This window comes from Ursus americanus, chromosome 1 (genome assembly GCF_024610735.1).
Source record: "Ursus americanus isolate L20-20 chromosome 1, mUrsAme1.1.p, whole genome shotgun sequence".
NCBI classification, from domain to species: domain Eukaryota; kingdom Metazoa; phylum Chordata; class Mammalia; order Carnivora; family Ursidae; genus Ursus; species Ursus americanus.
In genome coordinates, this window is record NC_142127.1 from 64756758 (window position 1) to 64778738 (window position 21981).

Genomic DNA, 21981 nt, shown 5'->3' on the forward strand with positions numbered 1-21981 from the left:
TATTCATCACAGAAACTTCAGAAAGGCCACCTACAATTAGTAAGAAATGTTAAGATTGCCCAAAAAAGGATTACCTAGATTTGATCAAATTCAAGATGAAGAAACCTACCTGGAAAACTTAACAGTACAGAGAAATGCTTCTGCTTTTTTTGAAAAATATGATCGGAGTGAAGTACAAGAGTTGCTAACTACTGCCCTAGTCAGCTGGTTGTCTGCCAAAGACGACGTCCGCTCTCAACTGGATCTCCCATGCGGAATTATGACCCAAATGAATAATGTAGGTTTCTCCACTGCAATCCTGCTGACTCCTGTGGACCCAACTGCCCTCTTAGACTATAGAGAAGTCCATCAAATCATAAGGGAGTTGGCTGTTGGAATATATTGCTTAAATCAAATTCCCTCAATCAGTTTAGAAGCTAATTATGATCAGAGTTCTTCTTGTCAATTACCGCCAGCCTATTATGATACCAGAATTGGGCAAATTCTGATCAATATTGACTACATGCTGAAAGCACTGTGGCATGGAATATACATGCCCAAAGAGAAACGAGCCAGATTCTCTGAATTGTGGCGTACTATCATGGACATTGATCCAGATGGGAAGCCTCAAACACATAAAGATATTTTTGCAGAGTTTAGTGCTGCAGGTAAGAGAATCTAACACGCTTTATTTTTATTAGAAGCCATCTTTTTAATTTAAAGGTAATTTATCTTTGTCTCAGTTGGAGTTTTCAGTTTATACCTTTTGTCTTACAGAGCCTAAGTAGGAAAATCAGTAATAGAGCCAAGAGTAGAATTCGAGTGCGGTGAGAAAAACCTCCAAACTTGGAAACAAAATGACTGCCAGATTGGCTAGTCATTTACATTGCCGTTTTTATAAACCTCAAGAACGAATGGTAGAGTTGAAGTTAAGGATAGACATGCATCAGCAAGCTAAGCTTTGGTATTTTAGTAGCATTTGGTGTAATAAGTATTTGTTCTTGTTTCACCTAATTTTTAAGTTCCTTCCTTCTTAGGGCCGTATTTCTCTAAAGCCTGTATGTTCACAACAGATACCACTAAATCTTGGTGCATCTCCCCAGCATATATGTAAATGTTTCATTGAGGCTAAAAAAAAAAAAAAATCCTGTAAGTTCCTTTGTAGCAGGCCATGTGGAATGGGGAGTAAATTGGGAAATGAGTGGTTCAGACAGTGTTCCCAACTGCTTTCATTGATTAAATATATCTAATCATTTTCTAAATAGATTTCCACAGTTTGTGGGCACAGGCTTAAAAATAAGTCTCAATTCTGGTAAAAATGTATTAGAATTTCACTTAACTGGAGGGAGCACAGCAATAGATTTTACCTAGATTTTAATCTCATCTGAAACTAAAAAAGGATGACAGTTTGTTCTTCGGGAATAAAATGTCACTCAGACATTCCTTTCTTGACTATTCTGAGAACAAATCTGTTGATTTGTGTATTGCATGTAGATTGGCTGCACTCTAGGGGGTTGATATTCAAAATATAATATTTTCAATTTTTATTCAGTTTTTTTATACATAATCCTAATATGGCAATAAGTTTCTGCTTAACCTTACTAAGTAAGAAAAGGATTAATATTCTCCCCTAATTAGCCAGATTTCCCTTGGCTAAATAGAGCTAATAACAGAAGCTCTTAATAGTAGATCAGGTGGAACGAACCACTTTTTATCTGAATTGTGCATGTAACTGGGGAGAAAATTACCTGAAAACAACTTTAGTTTGTCAGTGTAAGTCTGGTTAGTAAAGCAAATACCTTGAAAACAAAATTAGTAGTTTCTTAGCTTCTCAATAAGATGTGGAAGAATTGTGATCATTTGAATATGTAATATAGTTAAAATGGTAAGGTAGTTTCATGGAGTTGTTTTGTTGTTTTCTTATTTTTTTCCTTCTGTCATTGATAGCTAAATCAAAAAGTATACACACACATACAAAATGTACGTATATGTGTTCATAAAGGACTCTAGTTTGATTTAGTCATTTTACAAATTTTCACTGAGCTTTTATTTCTAGCTCAGACACAAAAATAAGCCTGATGTCAAGAACAAGTTAACAGTAACCTCACATAAAAGCGCCATGACAAAAAGAACCTTACTGCCTTGTTTATCCCTGTATGTTTTGTGCCTAAGACAGTCCCTGACACAAAGTAGGCATCCACTAATATTTGTTAAATTGAGTTAAATGAATTGACTTACACTTCTCTCTTTTTTAAAAATTTATTTATTTATTTGAGAGAGAGAGAGGGAGCATGAGCAGGGGGAGAGGCAGAGGGAGAAGCAGACTTCCTGCTGAGCGTGGAGCCTGACTGACACAGGACCCCGAGGTCATGACCTGAGCTGAAATCAAGAGTTGGCTGCTTATCCGACTGAGCCACTCAGATGCCCCCGAATGACACCCTTGAGGGGATTTCTACCATTAGCAGTGGGTCAGGTTAGAAATCAAGTCTAGCTTGAACGTTCCAAAGGACAATAACTGTGAACTGAGGGAACAGGTCCTCAGCAAACATGTCACAGGTAGATCAGCTCAAAGTTTTGACCATCCTAAGTGTCCAGTCAGGATGGTGTTTAGGTACAATGGTACAATTGGGTGGTTATTCCCAACCACTACCTTCAGCAATACACATCGCTGAACACTTCTGAATCTTGGTTAGGACCTGAACCACGGAAGTGTTTGTTTGCTACCGATGCTATTTACTGTATCTGCGGCTGGACTGCTGTGAAGTTCAAATAGCTAAGAATAAGATTTGCTTGATGACAGTCAGGCAGCCTGACTCACCTGCTTTGGGTTGGGTTTTCAGATATGTTGCCTTAGTGTACCAGCAAGCAGTACCACCTCTTGAAGACAGTACTTCTGTGTCTCAAAGATAGTTTAGGTAGCTAATAGCTCTCATTTCCATGCAGGGTAGTCAACTTCTGTTGAGAACAGGCCCCAAGAGTAGTGAGTATAAGGCAGAAATTCTCCTGTGGGAGAGAATTACTCAACCTGTGATGTTGATGGAGTAAGGACAAATGCCGCCTGGCTAGGTACCGAGTACCTATAGTACCTATAACATTGGAGGGTCAGTAGCTTTTAAAGATTATAGCTGTAACTGGAACTAACAAATCCTTTCTTGTTGTTCAGGTCCTTGAGGTGGTAAGGTTGAAGAAATGCAAAGTATTGCCAGTAATATCTAGCGAATTCCATTCATTTCTGTGTTCCTTTGACAGTTCCCTCTTAAAGGACGCTAACATTTTGGCATTATGTAGATGCATTTGAAGAGAATATGGCACAGCCAAAGTCTTAAAAACATATGTTAGTGTTTGCCCAGAAGTACTACTATCATTACTGGTAGTTTAGGACCTCCAAGCCTAGCTCAGGTAATGCAAATAAAATGCAGCTAAATTAAGATGTCTTTTTGGTAGTTGATGACTCTTCTGTCCTGGAAGTTGTCCAACAATCCATTGGTTAATCACTGGAAGACAGCAGGAAACATTGCACAAGCCAGATGATGTCTCTCTGTAATCGAATTGGCCAAGATGTGTCTGGAAACTTTCATTATAGAAGTCAAATTCTGGAGTGATCAGGGTTAGAGGTATACACTGATGTCATTTACATATTAAAATCACAAGAGCCTTTGGATCATCTGGTGAGAGTACCGATAATAATAATAAGAGACAAGACCATGGCAGGAAGGAGCACATGTCTTGTGTAGTTAAGAACAGAGGGCTTCTGCTTAGTGGATGATAAAATCCGTTATATCAAGCAGCTTCATGGCCCACCCTCTGGTCTCGTGAGCCCAACTGTCATATCTGAGGCCACCTCCAATGAGGGTCCTCTCACGGTGGTGCTCCTGATTGAGAGGATCAGAGACACATAGGTACATTCTAATCAAGTTGAAGGTGGAGTGAGGGAGCACCCAGGAACTAAGGCTGTCTTCTACTGCCTACATTTTCAGGGGTGGTATTAAAAATATTTAACCACCAGTACAGTATGAGCACTGACCAACAAGAACAGACATCAGCCATAATCCTGGAGCAGGATCTCCTGCTTGTCATATGTAGCCTTTGCAGGATTGTGAAGCTTTCCAGGAGATCCCAGGGGAGGGAGGAGTTCAAAGAACTTGGGGCTACAGCAATTCAATTTACCAAATAAGAAGGGGATCAATATTTTAACAAGCAGTGTGGCCATATTGATATGTATCAGCTAAATATCAGTCCCAGACATTTCTACTTAGTTCTCTTTTCCTGGCTGGGAACCCATGCCTAGACTACTGTGACTCTGATCCCCTTTCACTGTATATGAGTCTGGAAATCTTTCTAAATTCAGTCACTCTATGACCATGTGCCTTGGGGAGAGTGCTGTGTTACACTAAAGCACTTTGTAATATTGGCTGCCGGCATCAAAGATGAGCAACATACCAGGGCAGAGAGTTTCTTCTCCCTCTACTACACTTGGGATTCCACTGAAGAACCAGCAGCACCAGCATGCTTCTCGCACTGCGACAATGGTATAGTGTAAACAATGGTAAATGACCAAGTGGAACACACACCAGACCTTTATGGGGGGAAACTCACAGGAGCAGGAACAGGTATGGGTTCCCATCATGTACCACATTTGAAGCATCACTGTGAAATCTTGCAGGGCCAAGGGTCAGACTTGGGGAGAGGAACCCAGACTCAGGCTGTGAGGCTTTTATGCTGCATGATCAAGGAAACACCAGGTCAGAGGCCAGGTACAAGAGCAATGTGTATTAGCCTAGGTTACCCCCAAATCAGAGCCTGAAATGAGGGCTTAAGTCAGGGTAGCTTATGGGAAATGACTCCAAGGAACAGAAATGAGGGACAGGAAAAGTGAAAAGAAAAGGAGGAAACATCAATCCAAGGACGTGCTGCTGAGTTTTCACCCCTTGGGCCATGGAGGTCCATTTTGTAGGGACTCTCTGAGGAGTCCCATAGAATAAATTTTAGAGTTGTCAGCCCAAGGGATAGAAGAGGGCAGTATGTGTTCCCCAGCTCCTCTCCTTTATTGGTCAATGCCCTCACACTCCAGATTTTTCATGCATCAGAATGACTGGATGGGTTCCATCAGAAGTCTAACACCACAGTAGTAGGGAAGTCCCAGGGCAAAAATAAGAACCACGTGGTGCATCTGAAGCAAAGCACATTCAGGTGTCTTTGTGAAGCTGGTTAATACAACAAAAGCTGGAGTGGAAAATATAGTCAGGAAGGGAGGTAGAGAACAAAAGGTGTCTGATATACAGTGTGACTCATGGAAACTTGGCTCCAGCCCTACCCTCCTCAGTGTTTGAGGTGCAAAGTGCATACCACTCTTCCACTGACTTGATCAGTAAACTGGGATCCAAGCGTTGTAGTTGTAGCTATATGATGACAAACTAACAGCAATAATTTCTAGATCATCACTCGTATTTGGGAAAATGGTACTGTCTCTCTTAGCATGACTGGGAGACTAGGCTCAAGCCTTGCAACTGACCATGCCGTTGCCTAAACACTGTGCTAAAGTGGATTTCCAAGGAACTTTGCGGAAGGCAAACTCTTTTTCTAGGAGGGCAGATGGCTAAGAATCAGTCGGCCATGTTAAGCTTTATTTACCTCTCTGATTTGCAATTTACAAAACCACCAGTGAACACCACTCTTAAACGGTAGCAACAGCTGTAGAGAACAGGGCATACCAAAATCTGGTCATATTATCTAGTTTTCCGTAGGGATTTTAATTATGGAGGGCTTCTTGATCAGAGTAATTCTTGGATTCTTTGATTTATTACATTAGATTTGTGGGATGAGAGGAAATAAGGAAAACATATTCTCGTGATAGAAACATGTGGAGGGGATGACTTTTAGTTAAAATACAAATATATATCTCGTTTAGTACCACAACTGGTAAAATGAAATGGTTGTTGCTGTTTTTCTTTATGCCTCTGCTCATTCCCTGTCCTTTATCTGTAATTGCCTTCTTCCCTGCCACTTCACCTCACTCTTCCACATTCATCCCCAGGTTATTGCTACTCATTTCTCAAGACTTGATTCAGACACAGCCTCCTCTCTTCTATGCACACTCCATCATTTTGTATTGAAATTACTGATTTCATGTGTCTCCCTTATTAGCCCTTAAACTCCTCTTCAAGAGCACAGAAAAGTGTGCCTTTTTCTTCTTTAAATTCCTCAGCACCTCATACTGTGGATGGCACAATGTAAACTGTCAATACATGTGGAAATTAAGTGGCTAATAGCAACAGAGTGTGAGAGAAAAGGAATTGAAGGAGACTCTTGGGTTTCTAGTTTGAGGAACTGATAGATAAATAGTATCATTAACCACGAATGAAAGAAAGCAGCTTTGGGGGAGAGGAAGGATAAATTTCGTTTGGGAGTGTTTCTGTGACCTTCAGATAAAGACATGTATTAGGCATTGAAAAAGAATGGAGTTCAGGAGCAAAAGCAGGGCAGGAGATAAGACTAAAAAAAATTAACAGAGGTTAAAATAATGGAATCTTGTGTTTCCCTCCTTTATCCTCCAAATTTAGTTATATCTAGTTTTTTTTATTAAATCCTTTCTCATTTTTTACTTTATTATGACTTTGTACATATGATTTGCATAACGTGTTGTGATCACATTTCCTTTCTTTAATAACTTTTTTTTGTGACATGAACTGTGTCATTTAAAAAAATTAGCTTAGCTTTCCAATTCCATTTACAACTCCCCTCAGTAAAGTCAGGTATGAGGTGGTGCAGCAATTCCATTTTTTCCCTTAAAGATGTGTCTGTCCACACCGTCATTCTCCTATTTCTATCTGAACGGACTGATGCGCTTCTAGGCACTTTCCTTTTGGCTCTCCAAAATCCCTTTCCCCCCTTGTCGCCCTCCGCCGTTCTGCCCCGCCCCACCGTGCCGTTCCTTCGCCTTCCTTCCCTTCCTCTTTCCTCCACCCTCTTCCCGTTGTTTCCTCGTCTCCTTTCCGTCCAAAGTCAAGGTCGGGACTTTCACCTGAGAGGTTTTCGTCACCAGTATGAAGATGCTCGCAGGTTGTTCTCGTGTAGGAGTGGGGCAGGAACAGGGCTTGCTTGACTGGTACTCCGCCCTGTAGTGGGCTCAGGAAGAAACTTTGTCTTTTCACTGGGGAGACTCTCCCCAAATGCTACATCTGTAGGTCTTTCCTCTTTGATCGGTCTGTTTGCTGCAGTCTCTTTCCTGGACGGAGGGCGAGTCTGGGGCCAGAGGAGGGGAGGGGGCTTTGGATCTCTCTCTTCAGCGCGCAGGCTCTCATGGTACCCGGTTTTCAGCTCAGCTGCTCAAACCTTTTACAGAAGGGGAGGGGCTGGGCTATCTGGGGAAGGCGATCTGGGGGTTTCAGTGCATCTTAATCAGATTTTGAACCAATCTTTTCTGCGCCTCCTCCTCCTTTTTTTTTTTTTTTTTTTTTTTGTAATTCTAACACTAGGGCCAGTCCTCAGAGGTTCCACGTGATTCCAGTTTCTAAGCCGCCTCCTCCTCCCCCCTCCTTGTCTTCATTTGTTTTGGAGAAGGGGAGGGGAGTAATTCTAACGCTAGGACCCATCGGTCAGAGGTTCCACGTGCTTCCAATTTCTAAGCCTTCGTGCCTCTCGGTGAGAATTGACTTGCTGCCTGCCTATTGGCCCCAGCCATCTCAGGCTCCAAAATTTTAGAGATGTCCACAAATACTCTGGCTTATGTTCAGATTTTTTTGGAAATACTTTAATACTTTTCAGAAATACTTTAATTTCTTTATAATTTCTTAATTTAACTTTTGCAAAAGGCAAGTGAATCTATTGGCCATTTAAAAATCCAACTGTATTCTGGCTTTTTTTGTTTGTTTTTTTAATAGATTTGGGGAAGGACAAAAAGGAAAAAGAAAGGGAGGTGCATTGATGTATCACTTGCACTTTTAAGGCCATATGTTACAGACTCCAAATTTTCTACCGAGACATTATTTTATGATTCTATGCAGTTTTCTCAAGCTTAGATTAAGGGTGACATTATAAGTGTAACTGTCCTTAAAAAGACAATTTGACAACAAGTAAGCCCTTAATTTCATCATAAATAGGATGAAAATGTAACAGGAAATTTGTCACTTATAAGAGAGTAAAATCAAGTTTTAATTCTTATTTCATTAGGATTAGTTAGCAGGAAAGTTCTGTATTGTATATGTTTAGCTTCTGATACCAGCAAAAACAAGAAATGTGTAATGTAAGGCTTGAAAAAAATTATACTTTTAGCCAAGTGAGAAGCCAAATCCTGGCTTAAAGGGAGATCACATTTTCTTATTCTTCCATAGTTATCCTGATTAAATATGGGACTTGCACTGTATCCATGGGATTGTGTCTATTCTAATTCTATAAGCTTCCATCTTTCTTTACTCTGCTTAGTTACCACTCATCCACATGCTTTCCATCTTTTAACAATTTTTTTTGGCATCTTATTATCCCTTTATTGTCACTTTAGTAGGATTTCAAGATGAAACCCAGTATTCAATCTCCTCTATTTATCCAGAAGCCAAGTATGATGTTTTCACTAAATTCTTTTTTTTTTACTGTTAAGGTCTGATTGATATTACAAAGGATCCGGACTTCAATGGAATCTATGATGAAGACGTGAATGAAGATCCAACATATAATCCCAATAGCCCTGAAGAAAAAGCTGTTTTTATGAAATATGCTGAAAACATTATGCTAAAGTTGACATTTAGCACCACACAAGTTCAACAGTATGAAAATGTTTTTATATTTGAAACAGCCTATTGGCTCACTAATGCTATAAAATATAAGCAGGATTATCTTGATATTTGTACCTACCAGAGATTACAGCAAAGATTATATCTTCAGAAAAAAGTTATTCAGAAACACTTCGAGAAGAAAAAAGAAATCAGAAGAGGGATAGGATACCTAAAGTTAATATGTTTTCTGACTCCATTTCTCTTGAGTTTAAAAAAGAAGATGAAAGTTCCATATTTAAGTAGTCTGCTTCCACCTTTTTCAGGTAAGCGTATCACCAAAAAATCAAATATAAAATAATTATATAGATAGATTGATCGATTAAATTTATATTTAAATTCAGTTTTGCTTGTAGTAGGTGAGTCCAGGCATATAACCTTGCTGTAGCCTATTAGGAAACAAAACAAAACAAAATTTAATGTCTCCAAAGTAGTTACAAATATTTGCTACATGTGCATAGTACTTGGTGTATATTTATACCAATTATAGGGGCTATTAGAAGACTTAAAACTAAATTCTTAGAAAAATAGGGAAATATGCCATGTTCATGATGAGACGTATGATACACTGTGAATGTATCATATCTGATCTATAAACCTATAAATTCAATGCACTTCTATTCAAAATCCCTGTCATGTTTTTCATGAAAGTTTATAAATGATTCTGCAATTAATATTAAAGGGTCATGAATGGTGTCACATTTCTGAAAAAGAAATGAAAACATATTTTAAAACTTTACTAGTGTATTAGCACTGTTATACACAAATAAACCAATGTAAGAGAATAGAGAGCTGAAGTAGGACTGTACTTACATGGACTTTGACAGGCATGTAGTGCAAACTATTCCTTCCACCCAGATTAGCACAAAATTTATGTTTTCTTTGATGCCCAAACATGGAGACTTACCATGGTGGGCAAATTTTCAGTAGAAATTTTGCAAATCATTTAATGAAAATTTGTATCATGAGCATTCAAATAGTGAAAATTATTACCCTTATCTGTGAACTACTTAAAAATGGGCTCATGACTGTTCTTATCCTGGGGGGGTGGGGGAGGTAGGAGGGCAGTGTGGAACTAAGAGGCCTTTGATTAAAGAGAATGTTAGCTTTACCTGTAATGTTTTATTACTCAGATTATTGGAAGCAAATATGACTAAATGTTAGTAGTTCCAGGTGGTGATATTAGGGTGTTATATTATTCCTTGTACTTTTCTGTACCTTTTACGTTTCTCAAAATACATTATATACTTTACATTAATGAAACCATATTCTGCTAATAAGTCAAAATATTAGGCAAACCTAATCATTACTGGCGTTTTAGAAAATCATTTTTCTAAAATAAATGTTGTATGTGTGGTTTTATTACTTTCCGAAAAAGTGAGCTGGTAATTTTTGTCAGTAAGAGATACCCACCTATTTCTTTTTAATGTCTCTTTTTGCCTGAACCAGCTCAGGTTAAGTTTTTGTTTATTTAGCTCAAGAATCTCTGAGGCATAGTTTCAAATCTTTTCTGACAATTGGAGGTAAGATATTAGTTGAACTCACACATAGAAATCAATAAGTAGAATAATGTTTTGACTATTCTCTTGAAATGTCTATACAATGAAACTATAGAAAATGCCCAAAATATATGATATAAATATATTTTCATGTTTAAAATATAAATTAAGGCCATGATTTTAGAGGCTATAATTGTCAAGATTTTCATTTAATGTGGGTTTTTTTTCACTTGATTTATCTGGATCTTCAAAATATGATTGTGTATATGCTGTTTTCACTTTTTGAATTGAAGTTTGTTTTCATTTTTGGAGATGACAAGGTCAAGACAGAGCGAGAATTGCCTCCATTTATTTATGGACGAGATTTTAAATGCCAGCATTTTCACTACAAAGAGGATCAGTATTTTCATGTTCATGGAGGAATTGAATTTGATATCAGCACACCTTCAATTGAGAGTGCTTTGGAAGATTTTCAGGTTTAAATTATTATTGTTCCTGAAATGGTTTATCATTTCTCAACTCTTTTATCTTATTCTCCATCCAGAAACAGTCTCTGTTGGTACAGGCACTAGGCCAATCTCCAAATGATTACCTTCCTAACTCACTTATCTTTTCATACATTATGTAACATACATGAATTAAGTGCAACTATATCTGAGGTATGTTAGGTGTCAGAGGTGAGATGATAAGTAAGTTAGGTACAACTATCCTCACAGAATTTATAGACCTCTAATGGACCAAATGTGCCCTAAAGTAGTTAATCAAAGAGTATAGTAGAAATCCTTCAACATTCACTACATATTCTTCCATTTTCCTCAAAGATTAGTATTAGAACAGAGATCCTCTAGAGTTTAAGAACAATAATTTAATCTAGAATTTAATATACACGTTATAACATTTGAATTACCGTTGCTTTTCTACCTTCCTTATGTTATCTTTTGTATTTTTCCCTCACTCCTGAAGTAGGAATTGGATACATGAAGTTATCATTAGGGTCTGGTGGGATATTATATTAAAAATTTATCATTTACAAGTATAAAATTTCATCTAAAAGAAGCCATAATTATTTAGGGTTGTTTAAAGATATGTTTTTAGTAACATAACTCATATTTTAGAACAACTTAGAAACAATACGGGATTGTGCTGCTAATGCTTTTGTAGAAGATTCAGGATACAAAGAATATTACTCAATACCAGTCATGGAACTTAATGGAAAAAGGTAAGGAACTTTGAGTAATTATTCACAGTAGCCACAACTTGTTGAAAGTTAGGAGAAAACAAGGAAAGTGTGAAAATGCAAAGGCTAACTTAATATTCAGCATAGAGATCCTAGAACAATAACCCACGTGAATGAAATACAGATTCAACAAAGTATTAAATAGTATATTTATTACTTCATGCTCTTTGGTACATTCTGTATAATAATCCTTACAGATGGTGATTAGTTCTTAAAACTGTCACCGTGATTATAGGGGATGGAGGCGGGCCTACTGAAAAGCAGTGGACTCAGCCCAAAGCCCTTTAGTTCCATAAAGAATATGATTTAAACTCCTCTTCCTCTCCTGGGTCTTGTTATGCCTGTCATCTTTTGAAGCTATATGTTTCTCTAAGTTTTTCTAGGGTCTTTTATGTAGTGTATTCTTGGATTTTCGTATCTTGGACACTGAAGTTTGGAAATATGGAAAGTGGAGCCATGGGCATTGTTATTAGGAGGTAGAGACTTGAGATTGAAAAGCATATAGGAGAGGTTTTTTGATTTTGTTTTTTTAAGGCATGGAAGTGGTTTAGAGAACAACTCTGGAACTGTGGAGAAGAACAGCTTTTAAATGGGGTGGGGAGATGCAGAAGAGAGAGCAGAGGAGACTGAGAAGGAATGATACGGGGAGGTGGACCAATAAAGTATGATAGCATGGAAGCCAAATGGGGAGAATTTTTAAAATACGGAAATAGTTAGAAGCATCAAATTCAACAGAGAAAAGGCCAAGTCAACTTAAGACTAAAGAGAGGACTCAATTTGGCAATGATTTGGTAAGAGAATTAGTTCTGGTTATAGGCTATGTGTAGTGAGCCGAAGGGTGAAGTTGGGGAAAGTTCACGGAATGTGAAGAAGTAAAGACAAAGATTATAAATTTCTCTTAAGATGCATGGCAATGAGGAACATACCAGAAACAAGACGAGGGAGAAGCAAGATAAACAATGAAAGGTGGATCTTTCCGTTAATACTGCCTGGATGCACACATGGTACTAGAGATGAAGTCAAAGACCATGAGGCTAATGACCTCCATGATTTTGGAAGGAATTAAGTAATAGACCTCATGCCTCTAGAATGGACAGTTAGTGTGCATCTTCCTGGAGGAGGAAATCTCTCATTCATGGATCCAGTACCTATTGACATACTCCATGTACAACCCTTGCCAAGCTAAATAGGATCCTGGAAGCACCTCTGAATAATGCTTTATTCTCCCAGGGTGTAGTGTCTGGCTGGACACTAATGATCCTGGGCATGCAGGGAATCGGGTGAGATGAAAGCTGTGCTTGGTGAGATATCTTCAGTTTCCTTCTTGCCTGTCTGAGCTCTCTGTAATGATCTGCTGCTGGGCTCCTGGCACTCAGTAGGCCCCCATGAAGGCAACTCAGCAGCAATGCCGTTGCATTAGAGACGCTGTTGCTCCTGGTTGTGGATCAGGTGTCCCCTCTGGGGCTCGCTCCTCATGCCTGCTGAATAGCATGCATCAGCTGTGAGACATGTGGAAGCCAATCCAATGAAACAAGGAGAATTTCTTTCCTGGTTTTATTGGTTTCAAGGAAGTGCTGCCTTGAACCCCTAAGAATTTGGTGCAAAAACAACTTTTTTGGTCGTTTTGCTAACGGTTGTTCTTTCCTGTGATGTAGGGATCATTCTGTGTTGGTGCTGGACCAGAGAATAATCTGAATGATTGAAAACATGACATCTTAAAATCTCCCCTCTTTGATTTTAAGGGCATTGTTATTGGTCTGAGCTCATGTGTCTTGATATTCTTTTTCCTCAGAATAGTTTATCTCCTAGGAAACCCCTGGTCCCTTATGAAAACAGGATCAGTTCAGATGGTCCTCCAGGCATGCCTGGAAACATCCAAATCCTAGATTGATTTTGGTTCAGGTTGGGTTCTCCTACCACACCAGAATAAAAAAAATAGGGACCACAGTCAGATACTCAGGATTTGGCCACCCATAAAAGTACAAGAACCCATGAATTATTAAGGTGACAATGACTGGAGCAAAACTATTAATTTATACCAGTACTAAAATGTCCTATTTTGGGGGAAACATACCAGCATTGTGATACTGTTGTGGATATTAGGGGGCAGGTCAGAAATCAACTTAATATGACAGTGGTGTATCAGGGAAACGTGGTTCCAGAAGCTCCTCAGAAGCTGGGTGCAGATTCCCAGGCAGAAGAATATGAAGGGAGTTATTTTAAAAGTGAGGCTCCCTTATAGTCCCTGCTGATGACTGCACAAAGGTTTTGAGTAAGAACAGTGGGTATGTCACTGCAGTCCTTGGATGAGGGCTCCCTCACTGCGCTTGCTATCTGGGCTTTCTGTGCTTCCAGTGTCATCTCATTGCAGGTTGTGTAGCCAATCTTGGGGGGGAGGTCACAAAATTCTGTGGTAGAGACCTTCTCAGGGCATAGACACCTTCACCACCTGTTGCTTCTCCAGTTTCTAAGGTAGGAGAGCCCCCTGTTAATTCTAAATGCTTGATTTGTATTGGAGAAGTAAATTGAATTTCTGGAAGAAATCAACCCATATTCTCTTGTATTTTTTAAATTTATAAGTCTGTTTCATTGCCTCAGCAGTGATCTAAGAGTACCTCACTGAGTACCAGAGCTGCAGGGGTAGTCAGCAGCTTCTTACCACAGCCAGAGCCAGCTCCCTGGAGAAGTCCATAAAAAGAAGAGGTTGTAGGCACTGGGACTCTATGATGTGGTGCTGAGCCACTCAAAGACCAAAGGATATCCTCAGTGTGATCCCCTATGCTGACATCTATGGAGGCAATCTTGTGGGACTTGGGGTATCTGTGGCGTCTACTCTTAGCAGCGTGTATGACACGAAGGGAAAGTGAGCTATTTTCTTCTAGAAATTTAGTTTAGTCATCCACTGTAAATTAAGCATCTAGGTGTAATTCATACAGCTCCTTAAGGCCCTAGAACCTATCACTACTGTGATTTGAAAGCCTTCAAATCTGAGTAAGATTCAGAATAACTGTTCCTCAACTTTGGAGGCCGGAGTCTAGTAAGTTAGGCAAGTCCCCAGTCATGAAGGTGGCACCTCCACAAGCTGGGGCCCACGGGAAATGTGACAAGTCCCACCACCTAGACTGGCACTGTCTCTGCAAGGTGTGCATGAAGACAGCCTTCAGTTTCGATTTTTGTGGTCTAGTTTCCTTTTGGGAGAGAGGATGGTAGATGAGAAGAATGATAACTTCAAATACATGCAAACAGGTCCTCAAATGTGCCTCCATCCCTGCAGAAGTCTATTATATTCAAAAAGTTGGGATGGAAGTAAAGATCAAGGAAGAGAGGATATCTGCCTCCAACCAGTTCATAACAGTATTTCCCTAGACCTTCTTTTTCAATCAAGTACAATTTAAACTACAGTTTTGTATTTGTATACAGTTTTGTATTTGTAATTATTATAGAAAAATACAGTTTAGTCAGCATAGAAAAAAAGTAGCAAATTACTTCGAAGTCAGAAAGATTTATCTTTTTTCTTTTTTTATAGCTACTATGTGATCTGTTTTGAACTTGAAACTTACTATCATCAACTATATAAGACAAAGTGGTGGGGAGCCATAAATGAAATCGTGAACAATCTGAAACCAAAAAGACTTCCACTAACAGATGCTCAATTACATGAACAATTTAAGAAAAAATTTGGTTTCAAAAAAGCTATGAAATGCAAGGTATTTCAGTAATTATCACACACTTTAGGAAGCTATTATAAATAATATGTTATTATAGATAAGTATATGTCTCAACTTTTTATCTTAGGGACAAATATTAGGTTAAATAAAGTTTTCAGTGTGAAATAAAAATTCCACATTTTAGCAGCTTAGAAGCTATATAATTCTGGATTATAAATTTCTGGTAGGGTTACAAAACAATGTTAATGAACTGTTAAGATTGTGACCAATCTTAATAATGGCTAGTATTTATTGAGTGCTTATTTTGTGTGCCAGACACTTTATAAATCCTTTTAACAAATTTTTTCAAGGTATTAGTACTATTGTTATCATTCTTAATTTACAAAAGAGAAATTTGAGGCACAGCAAGTTAAGGATCTTTTCCAAATCACACAGCTAGTAAATGGCAGAGTCAGGCTTCAGTCCTCAGAACCAAACCTGAGGAATAAACCTGTCATCCTGAACCAAATCAAACTTAAATCAAATCTTAAAATATTAAGTAGTCAGATGTCTCAAAGAAGAGTGTACTCTTATACAAATTGTATAAATTCTATAGCTATATATTTCTAGTTTCTAGATTTCTAAATTAGATGGTTCTTAAATCAGAAAAGGAACCCAGTGATCTCCATTTGTGTAAGTATTTCAGAAAGAAAATTGTCTATCCTGTTTTAATTGTCTCCAAAGAAGGATCTACAATTTCTCCCTAAAAAGGGGGGGAGAAAAAAAAAAAACTTCCCAAAAATTTTTTTCAAATTTCTCAATGTTTCTTTATAGTTCTAATAACTTTAATCATTCTCCAGTGAGAAACTTTCCACATGGATCTTGCGAAAATTCTACTGTAACTGAGCGCCAGTCCCGTGATAATATTAATATATATTTATTGATTATGTTATGTATTAGCATTATATTTATTATAAATACATTGTCCTTTTTTCCCCCTTATGCTAAATGTTAAGTGTATTTTGAAAAATTTATTCTGGCCCTCTTAATAATTTTAGAGCATCCCATTTGGTATGAAGTCTGCTGTTGAAAGAGGATTATCTGCTGTTTTCCACACATTTAGCCGTAAAACCTCAAGCTCGACCATCAATGTTTCAGATGAAGCAGGTTATGCTATTTTCCATCATGCTGCTCTACACAACAGAGTTGCTATTATATGTCAGCTGTGCAATGCTAACTTCAACGTCAACCAGAGACGCTTTATTATGTTTAGCCAAGGTACCATGAAGTTTTTAAAATTTAAACTTTTACTTATTACCCCTACTCAGAATTAAGAATGCATGTTGATTTTAGAGCAAGATTAAAATTTGGCACTGGGACCTAGAGCAAAGGTGAAGTTTTTGTTTCCCCTATTTCAGAGGGGCTCCTTTTAGTTTTCTAAGTATATCACTTGTTGCTCTCCTGTATAGTATTACCTATTTGTTTATGTGTCTCCCTCACTTGAATCACTCCTTAAAGGCAGTGATTTGGTTTGCTATGCCGTGATATTCGAGTGCCTAGAAGAAAGCCTCAGGAAATAGTTGTTGGATGAATGCATGGTTGCATGAATGCAGGGTGGCATTTGGTAATCACTGGGATAATTACTGTATAATAATGTACTAGAGAAATTTGGAGAAAAGGTAGATAAATGGGGAACCCAGCAGAACATCCATTTCTTATCCCAGAGTTCTCAGCCAGGAAATAGTTTCTTCATAGTACATAAACTTAAATTATAATTAATAACAAAAAAATTTATCCATAATAATAATTTTTTAGATTAATGCCCCTTTAAGGCTAACTTAGTTCTGACCTTAAAAAGCCATTTTTCCTGAATATTAGGTATGCATACCTATATATGCATTCATCAGAATAAATTTAACCAGTATAAAAATGATAACGTTGAAAATGAAAGCAAAAGTCCTCCATAACTGAAGAGGGAAATAGAGAAAATATCAGGAATCGTTGACACAACAATATTGGCAATAAGAAATGATGATTTTATGCTTTAACTAGCTATCTTAAAAAGTTGTGTTAAATTTTCACACACCAAAGCAGAATGTTCTGCTTTAATCCTATTGACTACTAATAAATTCTGTATTCTTATCAAGTAATTAAAATGTTTTGATATTAAGATCCTTCTATTACTTGATTAAAATAGAGCACAGATTCAGTTAAATTTAAATGCAATGAGTACTCTGTTAAAGATGTGTTATATTTTAAGCCTTTTTTTGGTGTGAAAAAATCTTTGGTAAATCAAAATCTCTCATTCATCTTGTGACTACTTGATTTCCCTTTGCTAAGAATTGGATAGATTTTGAAGTATGGGAAGTGTGTAACTCTACCTGCAATGTCTACTCATTATGACTTTACAACACAGAACTGCCCCAACTGTCCGATTTGACCAGACACTTGAGAGGCAGTGCCCCAGGTCTGCTCTGCCATGATGTCGGGCCCAGAGGGCTTGACCAAAGCTACACTCAGTCCTGTTTAATGCAGTCCTGCCTTTGGTATCCAAGCATCATCATTTTGTTCTTATTCATACGAGTTTATTTTGACTAATTTAGGGAGCTGCTATACATTAATAATCATACTTCTGTGTGTATTCCTCTTTAAAACAGATTCATCAAAAATGGACATGAAAAAAGAAAGAAATGGTAAGACATAAGTAGAATATTTGGTGCATATGAAAGGTTATCGTATATGTTAAAACTCTCCTTATAGTGTATATATAGTCTCCAAATGTTCTGTCACAGGAGAACATCACATAATGATGTTTTGTCTGTATTTTGAAGTATACATTTTTTTCTACCCGTGGTCATTTATTCATATTCCTCTTAAGTCTTGGGGGTTTTTTTGTTTTGTTTTGTTTTTTACTGTGGAATTTGCAGTTACCTCTACTTATTTGTATAAAATCAGTCCCCAAAGTAGTTTTTATGCCTTAATAAATACATACATACATACATACATACATGCATACATACGTACATACCTGCAGCTAATATTATTTAGCTATGCTGCCATCTAGTGACATTAACAATCCGTAAGGTCTGAGGAATGAGGCATTCTTGACTGAGGTGAGAGATTTGACCTAAGTATTGAATATAGAGAGTCAGAAAAATTTTAAAGGCCGTATCTTCTATATCTGTCTCTAAAAGACTATGCCTTCGTTCTGTATATAGGATAATTCAAGGAGGGTTTATTTTTTTCAGGGTTTAGTCCTACTTAATTGATCAGTGACAGCCAACTTCAGCTTGGTTTGTTTATCCCCAGAATACACAGCCAGCAACACAGTGAACCTGACATGAAAGTGGTGAATCGTAGCGTGATTTAGCCATTCTTCCAACTCGGGAGTTTAACATCTTTTTTTAATTGCAGTATAATTAACGTACAGTTTTATACTAGGTTCAGGTGTATAATACAGTGATTCAACAATTCTGTACATTACTCAGTGCTCATGATGACAAGTGTGCTCTTTAATCCCCTTCGCCTACTTCACTCATCCCCCACCTACTTCCCCTCTGGTAACCATCAGTTTGTTCTCATGTTTATGAGTCTGTTTTTTGTCTCTTTTTTTCTTTGTTTGTTTTGCTTCTTAAATTCCATGCATTAGTGAAATCATATGGTATTTGTGTTTCTCTGATCTACGTATTTCACTTAGCATTATATCCTCTGGATTCATCCATGTTATTGCAAATGGCAGGATTTCATTCCTTTTTATGGCTGAGTAATATTCCATTATATATATATACATATATATATATATATACTCTGTATTCATTCATCTATTGATGGACAGTTGAGCTGCTTCCATATTTGGCTATCGTAAATAATGCTGCAGTAAACATAAAGGTACATGTATCCTTTTGAATTAGTGTTTTTTAATTCTTTGGGCAAATATACAGTAGTGTGATAACTCTATCATATGGTAAGTCTATTTTTAATTTTTTGAGGGATGTTTCCATACTGTTTTTCACAGTGGCTGTACCAGTTTGCATTCCCACCAACAGTGCAAGAGGATTCCTTTTTCTCCACATCCTTACCAACACTCATTGTTTCTTGTGTTTTTTATTTTAGCCATTCTGATAGGTGGTTTTGATTTGTATTTCCCTAATAATTAGTGCTGTTGAGCATCTTTTCATGTGTCTATTGGCCATCTGTGTCTTCTTTAGAGAAATGTCTGTTCATGTCTTCTGCCCATTTTTAAATTAGATTATTTGTTTTTTGAGTGTAGAGTTTTATAAGTTCTTTATATATTTTGGATATTAACCCCTTATCAGATATATCACTTGCAAATATCTTTTCCTATTCAGTAGATTGCCTTTTAGTTTTGTTGATTGTTTCCTTCACTGTGCAGAAGCTCTTTATTTTGATGTAGTTGCAATAACTTGTTTTTGTTTCTTTTGCCTCATGGGACATATCAAGAAAAGTGTTGTTATGGCTGATGTCAGAGAAATTACTGCCCTGCACTCTTCTAGGATTTTTATGGTTTTAGGTCTCACATTTAGGTCCTTAGTACATTTTGAGTTTATTTTTGTGTGTGGTGTAAGAAAGTGGCCAGTTTCATTCTTCTGTATGTTGCTGTCCAGTTTTCCCAACACCATTTGTTGAGGAGACTGTCTTTTTCACATTGCATCTTCTTACCAAGAAGAGTTTATTTTTAAATAAACCATTTATAAAAACCTGAATCTTGTAGGGGGAAGGCAGAAGTTATTCAAACCAGCCATCTTCCATTGGTGGAGGAATGCAGCTAACCTGAGGTGATCATAGAGACGATAGTGTACTGACCTCATTCTCCTCCCTTCTCCAGTCTCCTGCCAGCGATCCCCATTGGCAGACACTGACAGAAAGACAAAGGACAGGGATTGCAAATTCTGCACAGTGGGTAGCAAAGGAAGGTGGCGGGGTGGGGGGGCATGGAGCTTATCTGGCCCACTTATCTGGCCTACTCCCAGTAGGAATTTGCAGCTGAGTAACAATAGTGTGTTTCCTGCATTTTTGCTTTCTTTTGTCATTTTCTAAGTATCACTTATCCCTGCCTTATATGATATTATCTCTCTATTGTGTCTCCCTCACTTTAATAAGCTCCATTAAGGCCAAAGGTGTAGTTCACTTTGCCATGATATTCTAGTGCTCAGAAGAAAGCCTGGTATTAGTAAGTGATTAGGAAATAGTTGTTAAATGAATACATGAATGGATGGATGCAGGGTAGCATTTGACCATCACTGGCAGAATTCAGAGTTGTGTAATAGAGATATTATGGCTTTCAGGTCCCAATAGAGCATCTGTTCCCTAGCCCAGGGTTCTCAACCAGAGAATAAATTCTTCAGACTACATAAACCCTTCCAGAACTTCCCTAATTCTAGCATGTCCCAGGCCAGTGTTTCTCATCCTCAGCACTGTTGACATTGTGGGCTGGGTAATTCTTTGTTGTGGGGGGCTTTCCTGTACACTATAGAATGTTTACTATTAATCACTGAACTCTACCTCTGAAACTAATAATATGCTATCTGTTAATTAATTGAATTTAAATTAAAAAATTTTTTTAAAAAAGGAATGTTTAGTATTACTCCTGGCTTCTTACCCCTAAATGCCAGTAGCAATCCCCACCCCAGCTGTTACAAACAAAAATGTCATCAGACATTGCAGATGTTGGGGGGAGGGCACTTTATCCCAGGATTCTGGGATAAACTTTCAAGTACAAAGGAATCATCCACGGATCTTGTTAAAATGCATATTCTGATTCAGAGTACCTGGGTTGGTGTCAAGGTTCAGCATTTCTATTAAGCACACTTCATAGTAGTAAGAAGGGGATGTAAGAATAGTACTCCCAGGTTGTCTTAAATTTTTTTTTTTTTTTTTTTTTTTGAGGAAGGCAAAGAAGAGACGGAGAGGGCGGTAGGGGGGCTTGTGTGGTTAAAAAAAAATAGGTCATTTTGATATGTTTCTACTGCTGAGAGCAGCTAACAGCCTTTTGTTGATTGAAATGAACCACCATGTTCTATAGTCCTATGATTAGATCTCAGTCTTTGGGGAGACTGTGAACTTCACATGTACTTGTCAGTCCTGACTCCCACCTTAGGTGTGTCAGGGTGGTTGGAGGGGGATAGAATTGGGTATTTCCCTTCCCCCAGGTAGGTTAGGCTCTGATACAACCCAGCAGGTTAGGTTCTCATAAAATAGTTTCTCCTGAGGTCAAGCCTTTAGTTAAGAGAAGTGGAATGCTCTGGTATATCTCAAAATGGTTCCTTTTCCCCTGCCCTCCCAAGCATGAGGGAATCTTTCTCTGATATCCACTGTGAGGACCTGGTCAAACTCCTGGAGTTAAAACTCACTGAAGCATGGGGAAGCCCTGGGGGGTTGGGACTGAGTCCCCCTGGAGTTTTTAACTCTCTGACTTATCCACAATGAGCCACCAGCAATTTGTTAATTATAGTTCGGATTTTCCTGTTACCAAAACCCAGGTTCAGCTGCCTATTACTCAAAAAGCCAATACTCGAGAGACGAGTTTTGATTGGAAAGGAATATGAGCTTTGTTCAGGAGGCTGGCCTTCTGGGGAGAAGGCCAACTGTTGTCCAGAGGCCAACTCCAAGGTTTCTGCCTGGCCCAAGAAGGATTTTTGAAGGAGTTTTGGGGCAGTTAATCAATAAATCGGCTACAGTGGTCTGTAACATTTCTTTTAATTACAGGCAGACTGAATGGTGTCAGCTGTAGACATTACCTTAGTGCTTGGAGGTTGTGCAAGGGGGTTGTGCAAAGGGGTCTGGTTCTTTAGTGCCAAGGGGTTGCACAAGAGGCTCTGGTTTCTGTTTCATGT

The 21981-nt window shown here is 38.1% G+C and overlaps 1 protein-coding gene across 1 annotated transcript in view; it reads left to right on the forward strand.

Annotated features, from left to right (window-relative positions):
- Window positions 1-21981, forward strand: part of ANKAR (ankyrin and armadillo repeat containing) — a 70509-nt gene that overhangs the window by 1691 nt on the left and 46837 nt on the right. The window contains exons 2-8 of the mRNA XM_087862074.1: window positions 13-647; window positions 8573-9010; window positions 10556-10719; window positions 11359-11462; window positions 15007-15187; window positions 16186-16405; window positions 17785-17820. Coding sequence (XP_087718200.1) covers window positions 47-647; window positions 8573-9010; window positions 10556-10719; window positions 11359-11462; window positions 15007-15187; window positions 16186-16405; window positions 17785-17820 — 1744 coding nt within the window. The 5' untranslated portion in view covers window positions 13-46. The remainder of the gene's footprint in view (window positions 1-12; window positions 648-8572; window positions 9011-10555; window positions 10720-11358; window positions 11463-15006; window positions 15188-16185; window positions 16406-17784; window positions 17821-21981) is intronic.